The 19255-nt window shown below is 44.2% G+C and overlaps 1 protein-coding gene across 4 annotated transcripts; it reads left to right on the plus strand.

Moving 5' to 3' along the window:
* The first annotated feature begins 141 nt into the window (after positions 1-141).
* Positions 142-18127, plus strand: sbno1 (strawberry notch homolog 1). 4 transcript variants are annotated; one of them, XM_084482948.1, is made up of 33 exons: positions 142-439; positions 3008-3121; positions 3298-3381; positions 3494-3703; positions 4195-4336; positions 4734-4834; positions 4979-5075; positions 5613-5773; positions 6562-6695; positions 6802-6892; positions 7031-7192; positions 7301-7436; positions 7719-7824; positions 7950-8103; positions 8326-8508; positions 8787-8884; positions 8966-9111; positions 9633-9827; positions 9925-10098; positions 10219-10388; positions 10796-10927; positions 11080-11215; positions 11319-11431; positions 12310-12381; positions 12467-12566; positions 12878-12952; positions 13071-13217; positions 13479-13573; positions 14013-14099; positions 14336-14473; positions 14888-14964; positions 15358-15551; positions 15971-18127. In XM_084482948.1, exons 2-33 carry the CDS (start codon positions 3008-3010, stop codon positions 16111-16113), a joined length of 4167 nt encoding a protein of 1388 aa, XP_084339074.1. In that variant the 5' UTR covers positions 142-439; the 3' UTR covers positions 16114-18127. The 4 variants fall into 4 exon arrangements, with proteins under 4 accessions (XP_084339074.1, XP_084339073.1, XP_084339072.1 ...); XM_084482947.1 differs by having other exon boundaries at positions 142-435; XM_084482946.1 differs by lacking the exon at positions 142-439 and adding an exon at positions 1606-1657.
* Positions 18128-19255: the final 1128 nt, after the last annotated feature.

A 19255-nucleotide genomic window follows, 5' to 3' on the forward strand; every position in this document is an offset into this window, starting at 1 on the left:
ATAAACAACTCATAAAATAAATCATAGGAGAAACACTGGCGAAGCGGAAGCAGCAGACGGAAAAGGCGGAGATTCCCCCTGTCGTCACTTCCTGTAAAATCTCCTCGCAGAGTCACGTGACATTGAATTAGCTTTGCCGTCTCTGCTATCTTTAAGCCGTTAATGTTTACTTGCTAGCGATGTTCACCACCTCGTCCTTGGCGACACCCCGTCGACAAAGGGCCCCCGACACACGCCCGATAGCCCATTTCCATCGACCAGGGGCGAGGAATTTTAGTGCGAAGACAGCGGCCGCGCTCGGGCTCGACGTCACGTGACCGGCATGCGGCTAAGCGTGTGATAAAAGATGGCGCGAGGCAGAAGCCGTTAGGAGCCACGGAGCGGAGAGGACAACAAGCTCCCTGCTGAAGCCCCACTCCGGCCGGTCACTGTCAAGTGAGTGGGTTACGCTGACTTCACGAGCAACACACGCACACTCGGGTCGGCCCGACGCCTCCGATCCGCCGACAGTAATGACGTTTATAATGTATGTGTATAAATTAAAATAAATAAATACAGCCCAGTGGAGTTGGTGCGCGGAGGCAACACGTCTTCCCGACGCGCTCCGCCGCCGCCGCCGTGAGCTGGCGGCTAGCTTTAGCTTATCTTCTGGTTGTCGGACGGTACGAACCAGCGCTGTCAACATAACACCACAACACTGTCGGGGGGGTGCGGGGTGCGGGGGGGGGGGGGGGGGGGGGCGTCAATAGATCGGCTAGCACGTATGACGGGGACCTGGGACCCGGGTCCGAGCGATTTATTAGCGTTTTTCTGTTTCGGTTCAAAGGGCTTGTTTGGAAATGGACCCCCTGACTGGTCCCTGACTTTGTAGCTGTTAACGTTACGCACTGTGTGTGCGTGGTGGTCATCACATACACATGTATCACACCAGGTGTATTAAACGGATATATAATATATATACACATATGTTACACACAACAGCGGCTAGCTGATCGGACCCGTTCACAGTGGGGTGAAGTGTACTCCTGCTGTTTCCTGGCAACAGTGCTGGAAATGGCTAACAGTCAATGCTAATTAAACCCAATGTACAGTGTATGACTGTCTGTGACAATGTGGGGAATGGCAACTTTGGGTTCTGTGTGAGTTCTCGTAAGTTAGCCTATCCGCCGACCGAGTGGTTGACACACCTTATATAACTGCAAGGTGTTGATGTAGTTTCGGTTAGCCGTGCTAGCTAGGCTAGCCGGGCTACACTGTCATCTCACAGGCAGTGGTGTGTTTGGTATACGGTCGCCCTTCTGTAACCGGACTAGCGTTGCTACGCCATGCGTTTGAGGGAGTCGGAATTGTTATGCAAGTGATTAGCCTTGTGCAACATTTGCACGGCAAAGCTTAGATGTTTGTAAACTGGCGTGTTCTCTACGTCACCGTCCCGTAGGATCCTACCCTCCACACTGTACATTAGCCTGCTAACCTAAGTGACTGAAGGGGAAACTACATGAGTCAGACGGACCAGGAAGTTAAACACAGCAAAGCAATGCGTTTCAAACACGTGCCGTAGTCTGGGTCACTTTGGAGCCAGTCACTCGTTCCTTTTCACATGCAGCAGGGACACATGGGGGACACGGCGTGTTCTGTCTTGAATGGTCTATTGAAGGTGAGCTCCAGCACCGAATGGTACATTTTCAATGTTTCCACAATACACGCGTGGTTGTAGATACACGGCGCCACTTCGCACAACGACAATGTAACGTAATCATTTAGCGCTTACTGCGTTTATAATGATCTCAAGCAATCGGCTTGTTCTCACGCCACTAAATGGTTCGTTTGCCTTTTAAACTACTCTAAATATTGGATTTCAGGGTGTTGCACGCTCGTGTGCAATGATAATATACGTATATGCAAATTAGATTTGGACCGGGTTTTTTTTTGTTATAATGTGGCAAATGTAATGCTTTATAATAGCTATGGCTCTTAAATATATATATTGAACTGCATCCATTGGACAGTTATCGTGGTTTTATACGTGTAGTGACATTGTTGTCCAGCAGTGTCCCAACTCTAAATCCTCCAGCACATTCCTTTGCTGTATTATACATTAATACACAGCTATTAAGTTATCATGAGCTTCATTAAATTCTGCACTCTATTGCTCAATAACATTTGAATTATGATGATTTATTATGTTGCACTCAATTAAAATGCGGATGTTCCATAATTTGCAGAAATTGAAGAAGTGTAGAATGTCACTCTGCTGTAACTTGTTAGATCCTAACTGGACCTGGGGTTTCCCAGGCAGTATAGATTGCCACTTCCTCATGGCTTAATGTACTGGAATTACAAGGTTATTTTCTTTTTTTGTCAATGTGGGACATAAAAAAGAAAAAAAAAAAGTGTCACGCATTTCAAGGATGTGCTTCCATCATCCACAAAGGAAGTTTCTTTGCACTCTAATGGAACGCCAATGACACTGGCTGCAATCTTCCAGACGGGAACAGCAAGGAACTGTGTTGTCAGAGAAGGTCAATGTAAAGTTTTGCCAAGGTGACCTTGCTTATGTTAAATTTGGTGACTTTTTCAAATCATAAGAAGTCACACCATGCTCCTGTCTCGTCTCTGTTCAAACAACGCTTTATAAGGATATTATAGTTGGTGCAATAATAGGCACCTAAAGACCATAGAGCCGCCCGTGACTACCCGCCTCCACAGTCCCCTCCATCTTAACCCATTTGGTGCGAGCTGTGCTTCTTGAAACATGAGATAATGATCCAAGAAAATAGTATTACGCTCCGTTAACTTGGTCTCTTTCTTCACTCTCTCTCGTTAGCATTGGTTGCTGTTAAACTCCTACATTACCTTGCTGCATCGCATATTCTTAGAGCGAAATAAGCCTGAACAAACAGGCCACATACAAGTGTTGTGATGTACTTTACTGTGTTGTGGAATGTGTTTTTACTGCATCATTAATGGCTCATATATAGGTGGGTTTTATAATTTGTTGTGGCAGATGGATCCTGGACAAGACTTGCTTCTGGCAGCGCTAAGCGAGAGCGGCATTTGCCCAAACGACTTTTTCGATGTTGACCCTCAGGATGTTTCACATTCTTCTTCAGCCCACCAGGTAAGAATATGAGGATGATGATATATTTATATAGATTGATGATATAGATTTCAACTGAAATCGTTGTGTGTGTGTGTGTGTATACAGTAAATGAATGGATTCCTATAGTTGTATGTATGTGTATATGTGGTTGACGCTGATTGTGTTGGTTGACTGTATGTTTGTGTTTTTTAAAGTCCATCTCTATCAGTGCCCTCGACGATGGCGTCGGGGCTGCTGGGACGGAGGCTTCAGCTCCACTTACCACACTTATGATCAGGGTAAAATAACCCAATATATTATAACTATACTTTAATTACCTGGTTCAGCATTCTGTGGTCTTCATTTAACGTCTCTCACCACACCTCTCCCTTTTCATGATCACCCCAACAGCAAAAACCTCAGCCCTCCACCACCACCTTTGTCTTAAATCAACTGAATCAGTTGCCGTCGCTGGGGGCCGTCACCACCAAGCAGTCCACCAATCCCATCAAACACACCATCACGGTCACTAAGGTGGTGCATGTGGCCTCCACACTGCGGGGGTCCTCCAGTCCCTCGTCCCCTTCGGTCTCCACAGCCGTGCCTTTGAACCGGGATCAGGTGAGGCCTTTGGTTTGATTGATCTTTTTGTTATAGCAAACGCCTTTTAGCGATTTTAAGATGAGCCCACCTCACTGACTTCACAGACTCCATTATGTTTGAAATCACATCATCCACACTTCTTCATAGTTGTTGGATCTTTTCTTTTACAGCAGGTAAACTTACCTGCTTCCAAATAATATTTAATGAATTGCTACAGATCAAAAGGTTTGATGAGTGTGATGTTGTTCCTTTAAGACTTGATATCAAATATGTACTGTCTATCATATGTAAACGGGAGGTGATGATTGGTTACGGAAGATATGCGTATCATATTGCTGGTCGAACGCTAAGTGGAAAATATTCAGCTGTAGAAGAAATATCTTGGACAACATTAGCAAAGAAAAAGGGGGAAACTAAAATTTAGACTTCAGGAACGTATGAAGTCACACATGGCTTGGGGGGGGGGCTACAATGACCTCTGTTTTACACATGTCCTCATTGTGTTTCAGATTCAGTTGAAGGACCTCCTTAGGACGGGGGGTCTGAAGAAGACCACTACGTTAAAGGGCAACAGCCTGATGGAACTCATGAAGTTGAAGCCACCGTCAGACATCGCACAACCAGTTGCCACAGCAACCGCTACAGGACACCGTAAGAAAAGAAACATGGATGGAATCTAGAATTGAATGCAAAGCAGATTTAACTATGTTCTTGGGGGGGGGGGGGGGGGGGACATGTGTATAGAATTCACTGACTAGGCATTTGAAACCTGTTAACAAACATTATCTTGCCATATATCTTGCTATATATAATGCTTAAACAATGCAATGTCTTTATTTCGCCACTTTTCCTGTCTGTCTTTCCTGTCATTGAATATATAATGTCTCTAGGACATGCTTTGATCAGTTAATGCTATCTCGGATAATGGAAAATGGTACCCTTCACTAAATATGCTTTTCTTTTGGCTGGTTGATTGTCATAATTATTTGAGTTATTTCTTATTTCATTTGTGAGTCATTTGTAACATATTTCCTGTGTTTTTTTCCAGTTGAGCTGAACAACGGCATCAAAAAGGAATTCTCCATTAAAGACGCTACCCGCTTTTGGGTAAACGATGATGTTAAAGTACAACAATTTTCACATCCTCTTGTGAGTGTTTAAAATGATGATAAAACATACAATGTTGGAGCGGCCCAGCATTTCATAGAGTGCAAAATATTTTCTTAGAGAGAGTGATTTTATGTAAAAAGATTGGACATTGATCTCAATGTCTTTTTTTGTATTTGTGTATAGAAATCCCCAAGCATAAAGGAGGAAGAGGAGCCCGAGGAAGAGGAGGAAGAGGAATTGGGCCATGCTGAGACGTATGCAGAGTACATGCCCATGAAATGTAGGAAACTATCTCGACTCTATAATTATATCACTATGATCTACAGTAGGTTGGAGCTGGTCAACTATCTGGGTCAAGATTAAGGCTATTATTCATTGATGATATTATGGGAATATAATGAGTCATCTTTGACACAGAAGGCTTTAATATCTCTGAAACAAGTTAATGGTGTGTGTGTGTGTGTGTGTGTGTGTGTGTGTGTGTGTGTGTGTGTGTGTGTGTGTGTGTGTGTGTGTGTGTGTGTGTGTGTGTGTGTGTGTGTGTGTGTGTGTGTGTGTGTGTGTGTGGTCAGTGAAAACCAGGCGCACACCTTCAAACGCATCTCGCTCCAAAGAGTGAAAATCATAATTTCTGAAGAGTTCTACTTCAATAGCTTCCTGCCTTTTTTTTCTGGTATCCATGATCATGGAAGACCTAATGGACCAGCTCTACAGTAGCTTCATGTGCGACAGCATTCTCCTCCTGTTCATGACTACACTTCCTTAATATCTGATCCCTTGATTTCATTCATGTTTCCCCCACCATTGCTCCTCCCAGTAAGGATAGGCCTGCGACACCCTGACCCAGTTGTGGAGACGAGCTCCCTATCAAGCGTCAACCCTCCTGACGTCTGGTACAGAATGTCTATCCCAGAGGAAATCATTGACCGCGGCTGGCTGTCTGCACTGCAGCTAGAGGCCATTACATATGCAGCTCAGGTATTCCCCTCCACTTACCCCACTCTTAAGGTGATGCGCACCATCACCATTTAGTCATCAAGTGGGCCAGAAAAGATCCCCCACCCAGCTACCACATTACGACTAGGATTGTGTCGTGGCTAAAGGCCAAAGTATACTACTCCGTATCCGGAATCCGGAATCCGATTCCGTAACTATGGAGACCCCTCAAGCATTCGCAGTTCTCAGTCAGGATGTCGGATGCGCAATGCAATTCGCCGCCCGATCGATCTTATATGCTGACTACTAACCATGTAAATAGTGTTGAAATAAACCTCCAAAGCTTTTCAAATCTTATTAGGTGTTCTATTGGTCCTTAATGTGCAAAGTAAACAATGTACAAAGTAAATATGGTGCAAAGTCAAACCGGGAAAATCACAGCGCTTGCCGTCTCCGTTGCCTCGACGGATAGTTAAAAAATATTGGAATGTGCACGGAGAGCTACGGAGAGGGCTCTCCGTAGCTACGTACAGCACGGAACGAGTAGTATAAATCCAGCTTAAGGGTTTTGTACTCTCACCCCGAAAGGTGCGTGGTTCTCTCCAAAGGTCCATAGCGTACCTGTATTTATCTTGGAATAAGATGCCCTCACCCCAACCTGCTCCTTAATGATATCTATCTGAAGTTACTGACAAACTAGCTAGTGGTGTGAATCTGTTATATAGCTGGATTGATTCTGCTATGACTATGCAATAGAATTTGGTTAAATATTTAGATGGTGATATTGGGTAATTTGTTTCTAAAATGGTTTCTCTTCTACATCTGCACAGCAACACGAGACGTTCCTCCCTAACGGAGACAGAGCAGCCTATCTGATAGGTGACGGTGCGGGTGTTGGAAAGGGAAGAACCATCGCGGGCTGCATCTATGAGAACTACCTGCTAGGCAGGAAGAGATCCCTCTGGTAAGAACACCAGTTTTTTTAGATATGTATTTATTATTTGTATGTATTCATTGATTATTTTACTTTGATTTAGTTTGACACATTCTCCTGTTACGTCGCTTTTTAGGTTCAGTGTTTCAAATGATTTGAAGTATGATGCCGAGAGAGATCTCCGTGATATAGGTGCGAAGAACATTCAGGTCCATTCTCTAAATAAGGTGAGTACGGCCGTCCACACATCTCACATCTCTAACTCTCTTTTGACCTCTGGACAAGCATCCGGTGACCAAATAATTTGAATACTTTACCTATGTTATCGTAACCGTGTCTTCTTGATGAATGTTTTTATCCATCAGTTCAAGTATGGCAAGATCTCCTCCAAACACAACGGTAGCGTGAAGAAGGGTGTGATCTTCGCAACGTACTCCTCTCTGATCGGAGAGAGCCAGTCGGGAGGGAAGTACAAAACCAGGTTCCAGCAGCTCCTCCACTGGTGTGGGGAGGACTTTGATGGCGTTGTATCCTTATTATTCAGTCACGTTTCAATTATCATCAACATAAATGTTCACCTATATTGTTCTTTTCTGCATTTGAATGTCCTGAATTTCCTTAACCGACGACCTTAGATTGTCTATGACGAGTGTCACAAAGCCAAAAACGTTTGTCCGGTCGGCTCGTCCAAACCGACGAAGACTGGCCTGGCTGTTCAGGAGCTGCAGAACAAACTCCCCAAAGCCCGCGTCGTGTACGCCAGTGCCACAGGTCAGTCTCCATGGAAACCTAGACATTCCCTGTATCTTATCTATGCAGGGTAGTCCAGTGGTTGGGCTATTTGATTCCCACCCAGGTTTGGTGGACCTGCATTATAATGACCTGGTAATAATGACCTTAATTAACTGAGACAATGATTTGATTAAAAAAAAAACATCCAACCGCCTTCCTTCATCTCCTCTCCTCAAACTTTCACAAAATCCTAGTGGATTAAAGTACCTGCTTGATTGACTGAATCTGAACACATGGAGACTGTTTGATGTGTTTGTCCAGGCGCCTCTGAACCAAGAAACATGGCCTACATGAACCGCCTGGGCATCTGGGGAGAGGGCACCCCTTTCAGAGAGTTCAGCAACTTCATCCAAGCTGTGGAGCGCAGGTATGACTCTTAACAGCTGACATTAGAATCTGTCAAGTTTTAATCTTTTGTCTTTTCGTATCCCACCGCAAACATCCTTTTTTAAATTCTGTTCCTGCTTCTTTTTTCCTTTTTTGTGTTTTCAGAGGTGTTGGTGCTATGGAAATCGTTGCCATGGATATGAAACTGAGGGGGATGTACATTGCCAGGCAACTGAGTTTTACGGGTGTGACTTTCAAAATCGAGGAGGTTCCGCTAACGCCGCAGTACATCAAGATGTACAACAAGTCTGTGCGCCTGGTAAGGTTCTCCTGTCTATTCTTTCGTCTAATAAAGGTACATTTATAAAGAGTTTCACAGGCATTCAATTGTGAAAGAAGAAGAAAAATAAGAAGGTCCTATTCAAAGTAAATGCATAATTGGAAGAAAGATTAATATTCTGTGATCGTCTTGTATATCCCAGCCTTGAGTTACTGGTACTATCTGTTGGGTCAGAAAAGTGTTTTTTGTGTTCTTCTCCAGTGGGTAAGCGCACGTGAGAAGTTCCAGCAGGCAGCCAACCTCATGGAGGCCGAGCAGCGCATGAAGAAGTCCATGTGGGGCCAGTTCTGGTCGGCCCACCAGCGCTTCTTCAAGTACCTCTGTATCGCCTCCAAGGTCGGCCGAGTGGTCCAGCTGGCCAGAGAAGAGGTCCACAACGGAAAGGTAGGCTCAACACTTCACTGGCTTTTTATTTACTACCATACAGTTGGCAGTTGAGTGGGTTTGTGTCTGACTCCCAGAAGGGGCTGGCTTCGACCCCCAATGGCTGTAGTCTACCTGAATACATCCTTGAGCTAGCTCTACCCTTGCCTGCTCATTGACGTGCATCTTTAAACAAAATCACTTTTACCATTTGGATTGAAGCGTCCGCTAAATGATTAAGTGGTCAATAGTGTATACTGGTTAATCCATCTCACTAACAAAGTTGTTTTTCCCCGCAGTGCGTTGTGATTGGTTTACAATCTACTGGAGAAGCGCGGACACTGGAGGCCTTGGAGGAAGGAGGAGGAGAGCTCAATGACTTTGTTTCCACCGCAAAGTAAGATCTAACGGAGACTACACAAGTAGCCCAGTGGGCGGTTCAGAGAGGCTAAAAATGTTTTGTTCTGTTTTTGTGCAGAGGTGTGTTGCAGTCCCTGGTGGAGAAACACTTCCCCGCCCCTGATCGACAGAAGCTATTCAGTCTACTGGGCATCGATCTCTCTGCTAAGAAGACTCCCTCTCCCGCTGAGAAAGTGGTTGAACAGAAGGGCAAGAAGAGGAAAGGTAGGGGGAGTTTTACCTTGAGCGCTGATCTGTGCAGTCCTCGTTTTTACTTTGGTCTCCTTTTCTTACTTTTGGTTTACTTTACTTTTTTATTTTACTTTTGGTTTCGTATTGACTCTAATGATAAATTGTGTAATTAGTCTTGAGTGTACCATTCTCGGAAGGAAGGGGAGGATGTATGATCCCCATTCTTACTACGCACGCCAACCTTGTGATGCATTTTTATTATTCCTTTTTTGAGCTGTTCCACTTGTTTTTTTTTTCAGCGTTGCATATTAAAATTCGCACACACCACGACTATGTAGTCCAAGAGGCTTTACCCTCCCTCGGTCGCAGCCATCCACTTTAACAGTTTACAGCTTTTTCAGCAAATTGCATCGATCATTATGTTGAAGATCATAATCATGCTAAGAAGTTGAAAAACTTTTGTGTTAACTTGCACTTAAAGAAACTCAATTTGATAGTGGTCTAATTTTTTGCTCAATAGGTTGATTCTGTTAATTTCTCTCCGTCCGTCCCAGGTCCAGAAGTTAAAAAGCAGGTCAAGAAGAAGTCCCGTATACACGGAGGACTTTCAGGAAGCAGCTCGGACGACAGCCAATCAGAAGACTCAGATAAAGACAGAGAGAGCGACGACAGTTTCAAATCGGTCAGTTCGGCCGATGATGATGACTTCAACCCATTCCGAGACGAGTCAGACGACGATGAGGAGGACGGTGAGGACGTTAGCGGGCTGTTTTGTACCGTGTCTGTTGTTAATCATCATGATGCATGTGGTTCAGCGACGTCACCAATTGCCTCCCCTTTGCTCAGATCCCTGGCTTATCAGGAAAGAACCAAAGAAGGGCAAGAAGGACAAGAACAAGAAGAAGAAAAAGTGTATCGACCCAGACTCCATTCAAAGTGCCTTGCTAGCTTCTGGCCTCGGGTCAAACCGGCCCAAGTTCACCGCCCCAACGGCTAACCCCACCATCAAGCACGCCATCGGTAAGTCTGCTGCCACTGCAGAGGGGACTGGATAGACTTTAGCATGTTTACACTTTTTTTAAGCTTTTTTTTTGCTTCAGGTGAATGCGACGCTAACATCAGATTTCCCCCCTCCCCCAGTCAAAACCGAGAGCCAGGACGGCTTCCAAACGAGCCAAGATGCAGTGGAGGACGCCCAAAAGATGAAAAAGGACCTGCTGGACAACCTGGAAAAACTAGCGGAGCACCTGCCCCCAAACACTCTGGACGAGCTCATCGACGAGCTGGGAGGACCGGAGAACGTGGCCGAGGTATGTACACTCACTGAGATAAGAGCCCTGTATTCATTTACATAAAGTGGAAAAACACTAGATGCATCCACAAATCGATGTATGTATAATATTAATACACAATATAAATAATGCACTATAAATAGACATGCAATGTAACATGTATATACCGGCATGTCGGAGGGGCATAAAAAAATTAAAGCAAATTTTCCCAATGCTGTGGAGACGGAAGGGATCTGTAGTGTTATCTAATCCTGAAAACGCTTTAGTCACTTTCTCACTCTCTCATCATGGAACTCGGATATAGAGCGCCTTCCTGCAAGACAGCTTTTGTCCACATGGTCTGAGAGGACCGGCCCACCTTAAATAAAAGCAGGGGGTATTAAGTGGGGTGGTGTCCTAATGCTCTGCTTCCTGGATGCTTTTAGATGACTGGCCGGAAAGGTCGCGTGGTCAGCAATGATGACGGCAGCATCTCGTACGAGTCGCGCTCCGAGCTAGACGTGCCCGTGGAGATCCTGAATCTGACGGAGAAGCAGAGGTTCATGGATGGAGAGAAGGTAGCGGGAAAAACACGGCCCACATTATTCTAGAAACAGAAAATTGCCTCTTTTTTTTTTTTTTTTTTTCATGAGAATATTATTTTGTAAGCTGCCTGTTTTGTTAGTATTGATGCGAGCAATAATTCTCATTTGTGTTTGTGTGCCACTAGAACATCGCCATCATATCCGAAGCAGCCAGCTCGGGTATCTCCTTGCAGGCTGACCGACGCGTTAAAAACCAGCGAAGAAGAGTCCACATGACTCTGGAGCTGCCCTGGAGTGCTGACAGAGCTATACAGCAGTTTGGTAAGTGCACACACCCTCTTGTTTTGCATGCCTGCTGTGGTAGGACAAAGCGGTGTATGTATGGTATTGACCTTGGCCACTCTTGGTATTCCCCACCTTCCAGGGAGGACCCACAGGTCCAACCAGGTCACGGCTCCAGAGTACGTGTTCCTCATATCGGAGCTGGCCGGAGAGCAGCGGTTTGCCTCCATCGTGGCCAAGAGGCTGGAGAGTCTGGTAAGAGACCGGCCATGACATCACCGCGTTGATGAGCCCCTTATTACCACATCAGGCCTGCAGCCGTGGTGATGGTTCATTATTATCAGCTCTCTGTCGATACCTATTGTTATTGTAGTGGTATGGTATTATTATTATTATTACTCAAAAGTTTTCAAATTTGCCTGACATTTGTATTCCCGGTAAGCAGGGTTCCAAATGGTTTGAGGGCCAATTCTCCTATGAGGGGGCGCTATAATTAACGGTCAAAGTTAAACGGTCAGCCTCGCCACCCTGATGGAGATGAATGAAACTTGGTGTGGAGGCATTATTTTACATGCTGAACATGTTGACGCCTGGAACCATTATGTCCGACTGAATAGATTTCTCTGTACAGTGAAACTTCGGGAAACACAATTTGGTGCACTTGATCTATGGACGTGTCCTCATCTATAGAACATCATTCTATCAATCACAAGTCGCCTCAGAAGGTGGCAGGAACTGGAAACCTCTTAGAAACCAAATAGAGATTCCCCCCCCCCCCCCTTGAAAAAAGTCCCACCCCTGTTGGAAGCATAGTCCAGGAGTCATAAAGTGCCCCCATGATTCTTTTGTGCCGGTTCGCTGGGGTTGCCGGTGTATGGGCTGTGAATACCTTTCATGACTGCTAGCAATCGTTTTATTGATAATTGTGAGCTGATTATAAAGTTGTCAAATGCATCAAGTAAGAATCTGAACACAAAAAAAAAAAAGAGCTGGACTGTCCATTGGTTTTAGTTTGCAAAAAAATACTTTTGTCATGCAACTTATGACTGTGTTGATTGATGGCTCATTCAGATGGATGATTATTTGATTTTGATTATTTTGGCTATTGGTTAATTCTTGGGTTTTTACAACAGGGTGCTCTTACCCATGGAGACAGGAGGGCGACTGAAACCAGGGACCTCAGCAGATACAACTTTGACAACAAGGTAGGAGGAGGATATAGTTGAATTAGTGGTTGGAGATTAGTATCCTAGTGCCGGCTGACCTTTGAACTGCTGTGTGCTTTGTCAGTATGGTAGGAATGCTCTGGAAATCGTCATGAAGTCCATCGTGAAACTTGACTCTCCGCTCGTGTCGCCACCTTCAGATTTTGACGGGGATTTCTTCAAAGGTACGGGTTGTTTATTTTCCTGTTAGTGGCAATCTAATATTTTCGAGTAAATATCCGTCTCTGAATTATGTAGCACAATAGCGATTACATTTTTTATCCAACTGATGAAAGCCCTTGCATTTGCAGTATTATAAATGTTATAAACTAGGGCCATTGAACGATTAACTAATTAGTAAATGTACATGTCTGATATCGTAAGGGTTCCTGCAAACACCATATATGTGTGCTGTATGTTTTGATTAGTTCCCGGACTTAATTTGAGTTTAATGAAGGCGTGTAATAAATGTTTATGTCCATTTTGTTTTCTCTAGAAATTCAATGTGGCTTAATAGGAGTGGGTCTCATAACTCTTGAAGAAAGATCGGGTGTGATGACGCTTGACAAAGGTAAGTGAGGAGGTTGAGCCCTGAACCGGATGAAGACAATTTGCATTTACTAAAAAATAAAAATAAAAGTACAAATTATTAAATAAATCCTAAATTATTCTTATTCTACTTTTCACAGACTACAACAACATTGGAAAGTTCCTGAACCGTATTCTGGGCATGGAGGTGCAGCAGCAGAACTCCCTGTTCCAGTACTTTGCAGACACACTGGCGGCAGTCATACAGGAAGCCAAGAGGAACGGCCGGTTTGACATGGGCATTCTGGGTAAGGGAGGGACAGACCTGTGTGTGTGTGTGTGTGTGTGTGTGTGTGTGTGTGTGTGTGTGTGTGTGTGTGTGTGTGTGTGTGTGTGTGTGTGTGTGTGTGTGTGTGTGTGTGTGTGTGTGTGTGTGTGTGTGTGTGTGTGTGTGTGTGTCCCCTCATGTTCTTCCCATATGTATGTGGGTGTATTTATGGGTATTCATTTGAGGCGAACACATTTGCTCTAATGACTCATGTGATCTTGATTTCGTCCTGTGTTTTCAGATCTTGGCTCGGGTGATGAGAAGGTACAGAAGGTCGAGTGCAAGAAGTTCCTGACACCGGGCTACACCACGTCAGGCCACGTTGAGCTCTACACCGTATGTGCCCCTACTCTACGGCAACACTGTTATTGCGTACCGTTACTAGAGGGTCTGTTGTCATCTTGGTAGCATCAATAATAGGCTCATGTCCAATTTTAGATTTGTTTCAACCAATCCTGTTGGGTTATATTTGCACACACAAACTTGGCCAGCGGCAGTAAACTGAGAAAGTGTCCAGCAGTTCCACCGCAACACCGTGTAGACTTGGTAGTCACTGTAGAAATACACGATCACCCCCTTGCTTAACGCTTCGTCTACCAGCAAAAATTTGTTCTCTTCTGTAGAATATCTCTGAAACTATGTATAATGCCACCCCTGTAGATGTTGGTTTGCTGTCTCCCCCCCCCCCCCCCCCAGATGTTCTGCTGTAACTTAGGACTTCCCAGATTATGAGCTATCTGTAGTAACGTTTACACGATGCTTCTGTTTCCCTCAGGTGAGTGTGGAGAGGGGGATGTCGTGGGAGGAGGCCACCCATGCCTGGGCAGACCAGAGCGGGGCTGATGACGGCTTCTACGTGCAGGTAAGTCTGCTTTGTGCCCCGTTGGCAGGGCAACCAAACAGCACTTCAGTCACCCCCCCCCCCCAGATCATGAATCGGGTTTTAATTACGTTTTGGAAAATAAGACCAATTTTATTGGTTAATCCTGTGCACACATATAACGGTTGGGACCTTCCGCTTCGTCCTAAATATATAAAAACAGGGAGCAAAATTTCCCAAAATTTCCAATTGATTGTTGAATCCTGTTCTTTCTGAAGGTGCGCAACAACCGGAAGACGGCCATACTGGTGAAGGAGTTGAACCCCAAGAAGAGGCTGTTCCTGGTGTACCGGCCCAACACCGGCAAGCAGCTCAAACTGGAGACCTACGCTGACATCAAGAAGAGGTTCAAAAAGGTAACGCCTCAAGCTTTGATTCTGTTTGTTGAGTTACTTCACATAAACGACACCATAGCAAATATTAGTCTTTAAAGGTGCAGTAGGTTAGATTGAAGAGTGATTAATGCCATAGCCATTCGTAAGCTATTGAGTGAAATGTGTGTATTTGTTTCTAGTTGATTGTGGCTGGTTAACTATGACTTTAGATTTGAGATCACTCTCACCTCATTTCTGACCAATCAGGCTATCTCTACCCTGATTGGTTCGGGGAATCTAACCAGCCTGTCAATCCCATTAGTGTGACTGCAACACTTCACGATGGTGGAGAAACGTAGTGAGGGAGGGGGACAAATTACTTTCTCTATCTTCTCTATCTCTTCTCGAATCTTGCCTACAGCACAGTTTAAATTAAATGATTGTCGTTGTTTGCAGGTGTTGTCAGAAGATGCGAAACAACACTGGATTGACCAGTTCAAGTCCTCTGCTAAGATCTGCTCTCATGCGTATTGGTAGGTGCACGGCATGACCTCTACTTCCCCTCTACCATTCACGGCTAGAGGCAAAGAAAATGTTGACGATCCTAGTTTATTAGTTAATGTCACAATGTGTAAGATTAAGCCCCTCTCAGGAATTAGGTGAGATATTTCAGAATTAAAACCACTCTAACTACCTGTGGAACTTTGATTCAAACTATGGTAGCTCTACTGGCTTGGTGATGTGAGTGGGAGGTGTTTTGGGAATGTTTTTGGGTAAGAAAAAAGGAAATATTTTAGGAAATCACCATCAGTTGACCTGTATGCTGAATGCTGATCTGGTTGACCTGCATGCTGATCTGAGTGACCTGCATGCTGATCTGGTTGACCTGCATGCTGATCTGGGTGATGTGTTGCTGTGACCACCAGGAGGGGGAACTGTAAGAAGGCGTCGGTGGGCCTGCAGTGTGAGATCGGTCTTCGCTGCAGGACGTACTTCGTGCTGTGCGGCTCGGTTCTCAGTGTGTGGACAAAGGTGGAGAACGTGCTGTCCTCGGTCAGTGGAACCAACGTCAAGATGCAGATCGTTCGCCTTAGAACCGAGGATGGACAGAGGATAGTTGGTAAGTTTTTGTTGTTCTCGTCGTATTTTTCTGTAACTCCCGCCATGGGCCATGCTTTAATCCAAAAGGTGTGTGGGTGTGTGTGAGTGAATTGGCAACCTGTAGAGCCAAACTTGCTATACAGGTTAGGCTGTGGACATTGGGGTGGAACCCAGTAGCACCTTTTACAGGCAGGAGTCAACACCCTAGCCGCTGCAGGATTATGTCCCACTATCACTGCAGCCATCGCTTTGGTACAAGAGTATAAGGAAATGCAAGATAGATTAGTTCTACAAATGTGAAAGAACCAATCCCACCTTCTCTGTAAATCCAATGTGGACTCCACTGAAAACTTGGTCCCGGTGTGAATATTCAGAGGGTTTTCTGATCCTGGTTTATGAACTTGTCATCCTGATGACTCTCCTCTCCGTCTCCCACAGGGCTAATCATCCCCCCAAACTGCGTGAACCCCCTCCTCAACATCCTCTCCACGTCGGACCAGTGCCAGCAGCTGGCCGTGCAGGAGCAGCAGAAGTGGCAGCAGCTCCACCCCCAGAGCCTCAGCCAAGCCCCCAACACATAGTGGAGGGCCCCCCGCCCCTCACACTCCCAGCACCCCGACACAGTCCTGAAGGAGTGGTCACCACACTGCAGTCCCCGGGACCACACGTGAGGCCTACGAGTCGGCCTCCCTCTCGTGACCCTGAGAGGAACGTCTGTGCGGTGTACACGTTGTTAGTCTTCATGAGCCTCGGTGTCTGTACAGAGAACTGGGGTTCAAGGTGGCTGCTGCTGCTGCTGCTGCTGCTGCTGGTTTTAGTATTTGCAAGACCAGAAACACTTTTTTTTTTGTTTTCTTTCCACCTACGAAAGTTTGCTGGATATATCACATAGCCCTCTGACATTCAGAGAGTAAGACGTTCTGCGATGCATCCATCAGGAGTAGAAGAGGACCCCAGGGCGCTTCATGTTGGCCGTGTGGGTCGTGCCGGGTCTGGCCCGGGTTAGGTTGTGTTCTATGCCCACACGTTTGTCTATGATCCACACTGGCCCAAATGAGACCAGGAGCTGTTCCAAATAAGACCAAAGTTCATTCAGTCACAGAGCCATCTTCATTCATTTCCAGGACATGCTTTAGACATTTAAAAAAATGTAAGAAAATCAATGTTTATTTGTAATTTATGTCCGCATTACGTAAGCATACAATACCCAGGCATAATTGCAATGTTTTTAGTCCTTAATGGCCTCTCGCCCCAACTTTTTCCAAGTATTGCTAATTTTTAGTTGGTATGTGGTACAGACCGAGCGTTTGGATACCAAAAGAAAGCTACATAAGATGATGCTGAACATTATTCTTTATAATGCTGTTTGTCACCTTTCTAAATAACAATAACTGAATTAAAGTAAGTTTCAACACAAAGGAAATTTTTAGAAATGAGTATATGCCTTAAAAGCTGAGCATTGTGTTCAAATGAGTGCAACGCGGTGTATATATTAAAAATGAAATATATAGTAGTGTTGTTAATGCAACAGTCTAAACAGCCATAGGTTACCAGTTTGACTGTCCCTTACGAGTATTGAGCTATCAGTTCAGAATTGTCAGTAAAAGACTATCACTGCAGCAGAAAGGTGGCAGTAAATTAATTAGTATGCCCTGCTGTACTACTGCATCTAGGATCTGCGTTATTAGACTTTTAAGACATGGTTTCCTTCAGAAGGCTGGTCTGTGTTTAATAATCCATTTTCTAATGATGCCGTAATGTTCCAGTGGTCAGTGACTCTTCTCATCAAAATTGGATACAGAAGCAAAAGATGCTTATACAATATCTGTAATGCATGTTACACGTTCCTTTAAACACTATCACTAGCGCCTGATGTTCAAAGTTCATGTTGGCATACTTCTGCTCCACTGCCCTCAACCCCCTCTTGGTTAAAGCTTTGATTTCCCTCGGAAGGCGCAGATCAGACTGGTGATGCCGCCACCTACGAGGGGCTAATAAAAGGCTTAGGATATGGTTTGGGCTTGAACGCGTTGTCCCTGATTTCCTTATCCTGTGGGTTTAGCACTCTTCTTTAGGTGTGAATATTTCTTCTTCTACTTGATTTTTAAGAGGAAAAAAAAAATGGTGAAGCAGGCACTTTTTTTTTTTTTGTAACATACCAAATGTGTTCATAATGTTCATTTATGTACAGTTTGTAAGAGAATCGAACATTTCAAATGCAGAATGTCATCCTTTGGGAATGGCCGTGTAGGAAGCTGCATTTTGATGAGAAAAACAAATGCCTTTTCACTTCACGTTCGCATAGAAAAAAATGTTTGTAACTTAAACTGGAATGTCCTACACAGTCAATGTATGTTTTTATTTGGACACTTTGAAATGTTCTGTACATTGGCTGCTGACTTTTCCGACATGTTTTTTTTCAGTAATGTAAAATGCTATAACAGGTGAACTGTTAAAAAAAAGAAAAAGACAACACACTTGAAGGACTTCCTTTGTCTCCATGCACGAGTTGCACTACTGACTTGTACAAAACAAAAGGCTGCATCACGTTGTTTGAATGAGTGCAATGACCAATAAAGCTTGGTACACTTGTATGATCACACTTCCTGAAGGTGCGATAGAACAAAACGCACCTATCCAGTCTTTGGAATGTGCAAGTCATGTTACAGTATTTTAAAAGGCAACACTTAAGTCTTTGTACGAAGAATGTGTTGGATTAACTATAGTTAAACAAAACCAACGTTTTTAAACGTTGGCTTACCTGGAACTGGTTTCTAAAGTATGATATATGCGTAACAGGTTTCACTTATTTTATTTAAAATAAAACATCCTTAAATACAAAATGATAATCTTTGATGTTAACCATAAGCTTGTGGGCCAAATCACCCCCACAGGCCCTGCCATTGTTTGACATCTGGGTAACTCTAAGATTGACAATAGCTTCATTGCCATGTGGCTCCAAACCAGCATTCAATTGTATTACTAAACAGGTTCTGATTTAATAAAGAAATTAAAAGAATAAAATAATGGTAAAAAAATAATAATAGAAAACTTAAGTTCTGTAATGCTTAAGCATATATATATATATATATAATAGCATATGAATAAGCCTATACTGTATATATGTTTCAAGGAAGCACAATATGGGTAAGGAGAATGATGAAGAAGAAACAAATAAAACTTTCAACTATGTGAGGCAGGATTGTTCAATTATCTAGATTCACTGTAAAGATGATCCCCAGTAGATGGCGATGCATGTGAACTTGAAGGATAATCACATAGAACTTCCTAAGAAGAAGAGGGAGGCAGAGAAGACATTTTGCAGACAGCTGATAATGTAATTCTTTATAGGTCCATGATAATGGGCCGCTTTAAAAAAGGCCAGAGAAAAAAAATCGACAGACCTTTGGCAAAAAGCTGGAGGTAGGGATGCTGTTCTCAGGTCTTTCATTTATCACAGATTTAATCAAGTAAATGTTACTCCTGAGCAGTGGCTCTCAATTTCACTTGCCTCAGCCATCACCAAAACTGGCAGCTACCACGATAGTTTAAAGTGGTTTAGGGTCATCTGGCATGAAGACAGAAGAGGAGTCCGCACAGAGGTGCTTCATGCAGGTAGCTTATTTCTTTCTAAGGGAACGTCAGACTGCTCCACAAAGTCCGGAATAGATTCTCGTCTTGAATCTGCGGATCGCTTGCCCTTGTTCTGGTGGTTTGTAACAC

Source organism: Micromesistius poutassou (genome assembly GCF_964030765.1).
Source record: "Micromesistius poutassou genome assembly, chromosome: 18".
Lineage (NCBI taxonomy): Eukaryota > Metazoa > Chordata > Actinopteri > Gadiformes > Gadidae > Micromesistius > Micromesistius poutassou.

What these genes read in the sequence shown, in the direction of transcription:
- sbno1 (XM_084482946.1), top strand. Translation starts at nt 1,616, where the DNA reads ATGGGGGACACGGCGTGTTCTGTCTTGAATGGTCTATTGAAG. An exon ending in TGCCTTTGAACCGGGATCAG is followed by an intron (nt 3,704 to 4,194) that starts GTGAGGCCTTTG and finishes ATTGTGTTTCAG; the next exon opens with ATTCAGTTGAAGGACCTCCT. An exon ending in ACAACAAGTCTGTGCGCCTG is followed by an intron (nt 8,104 to 8,325) that starts GTAAGGTTCTCC and finishes GTTCTTCTCCAG; the next exon opens with TGGGTAAGCGCACGTGAGAA.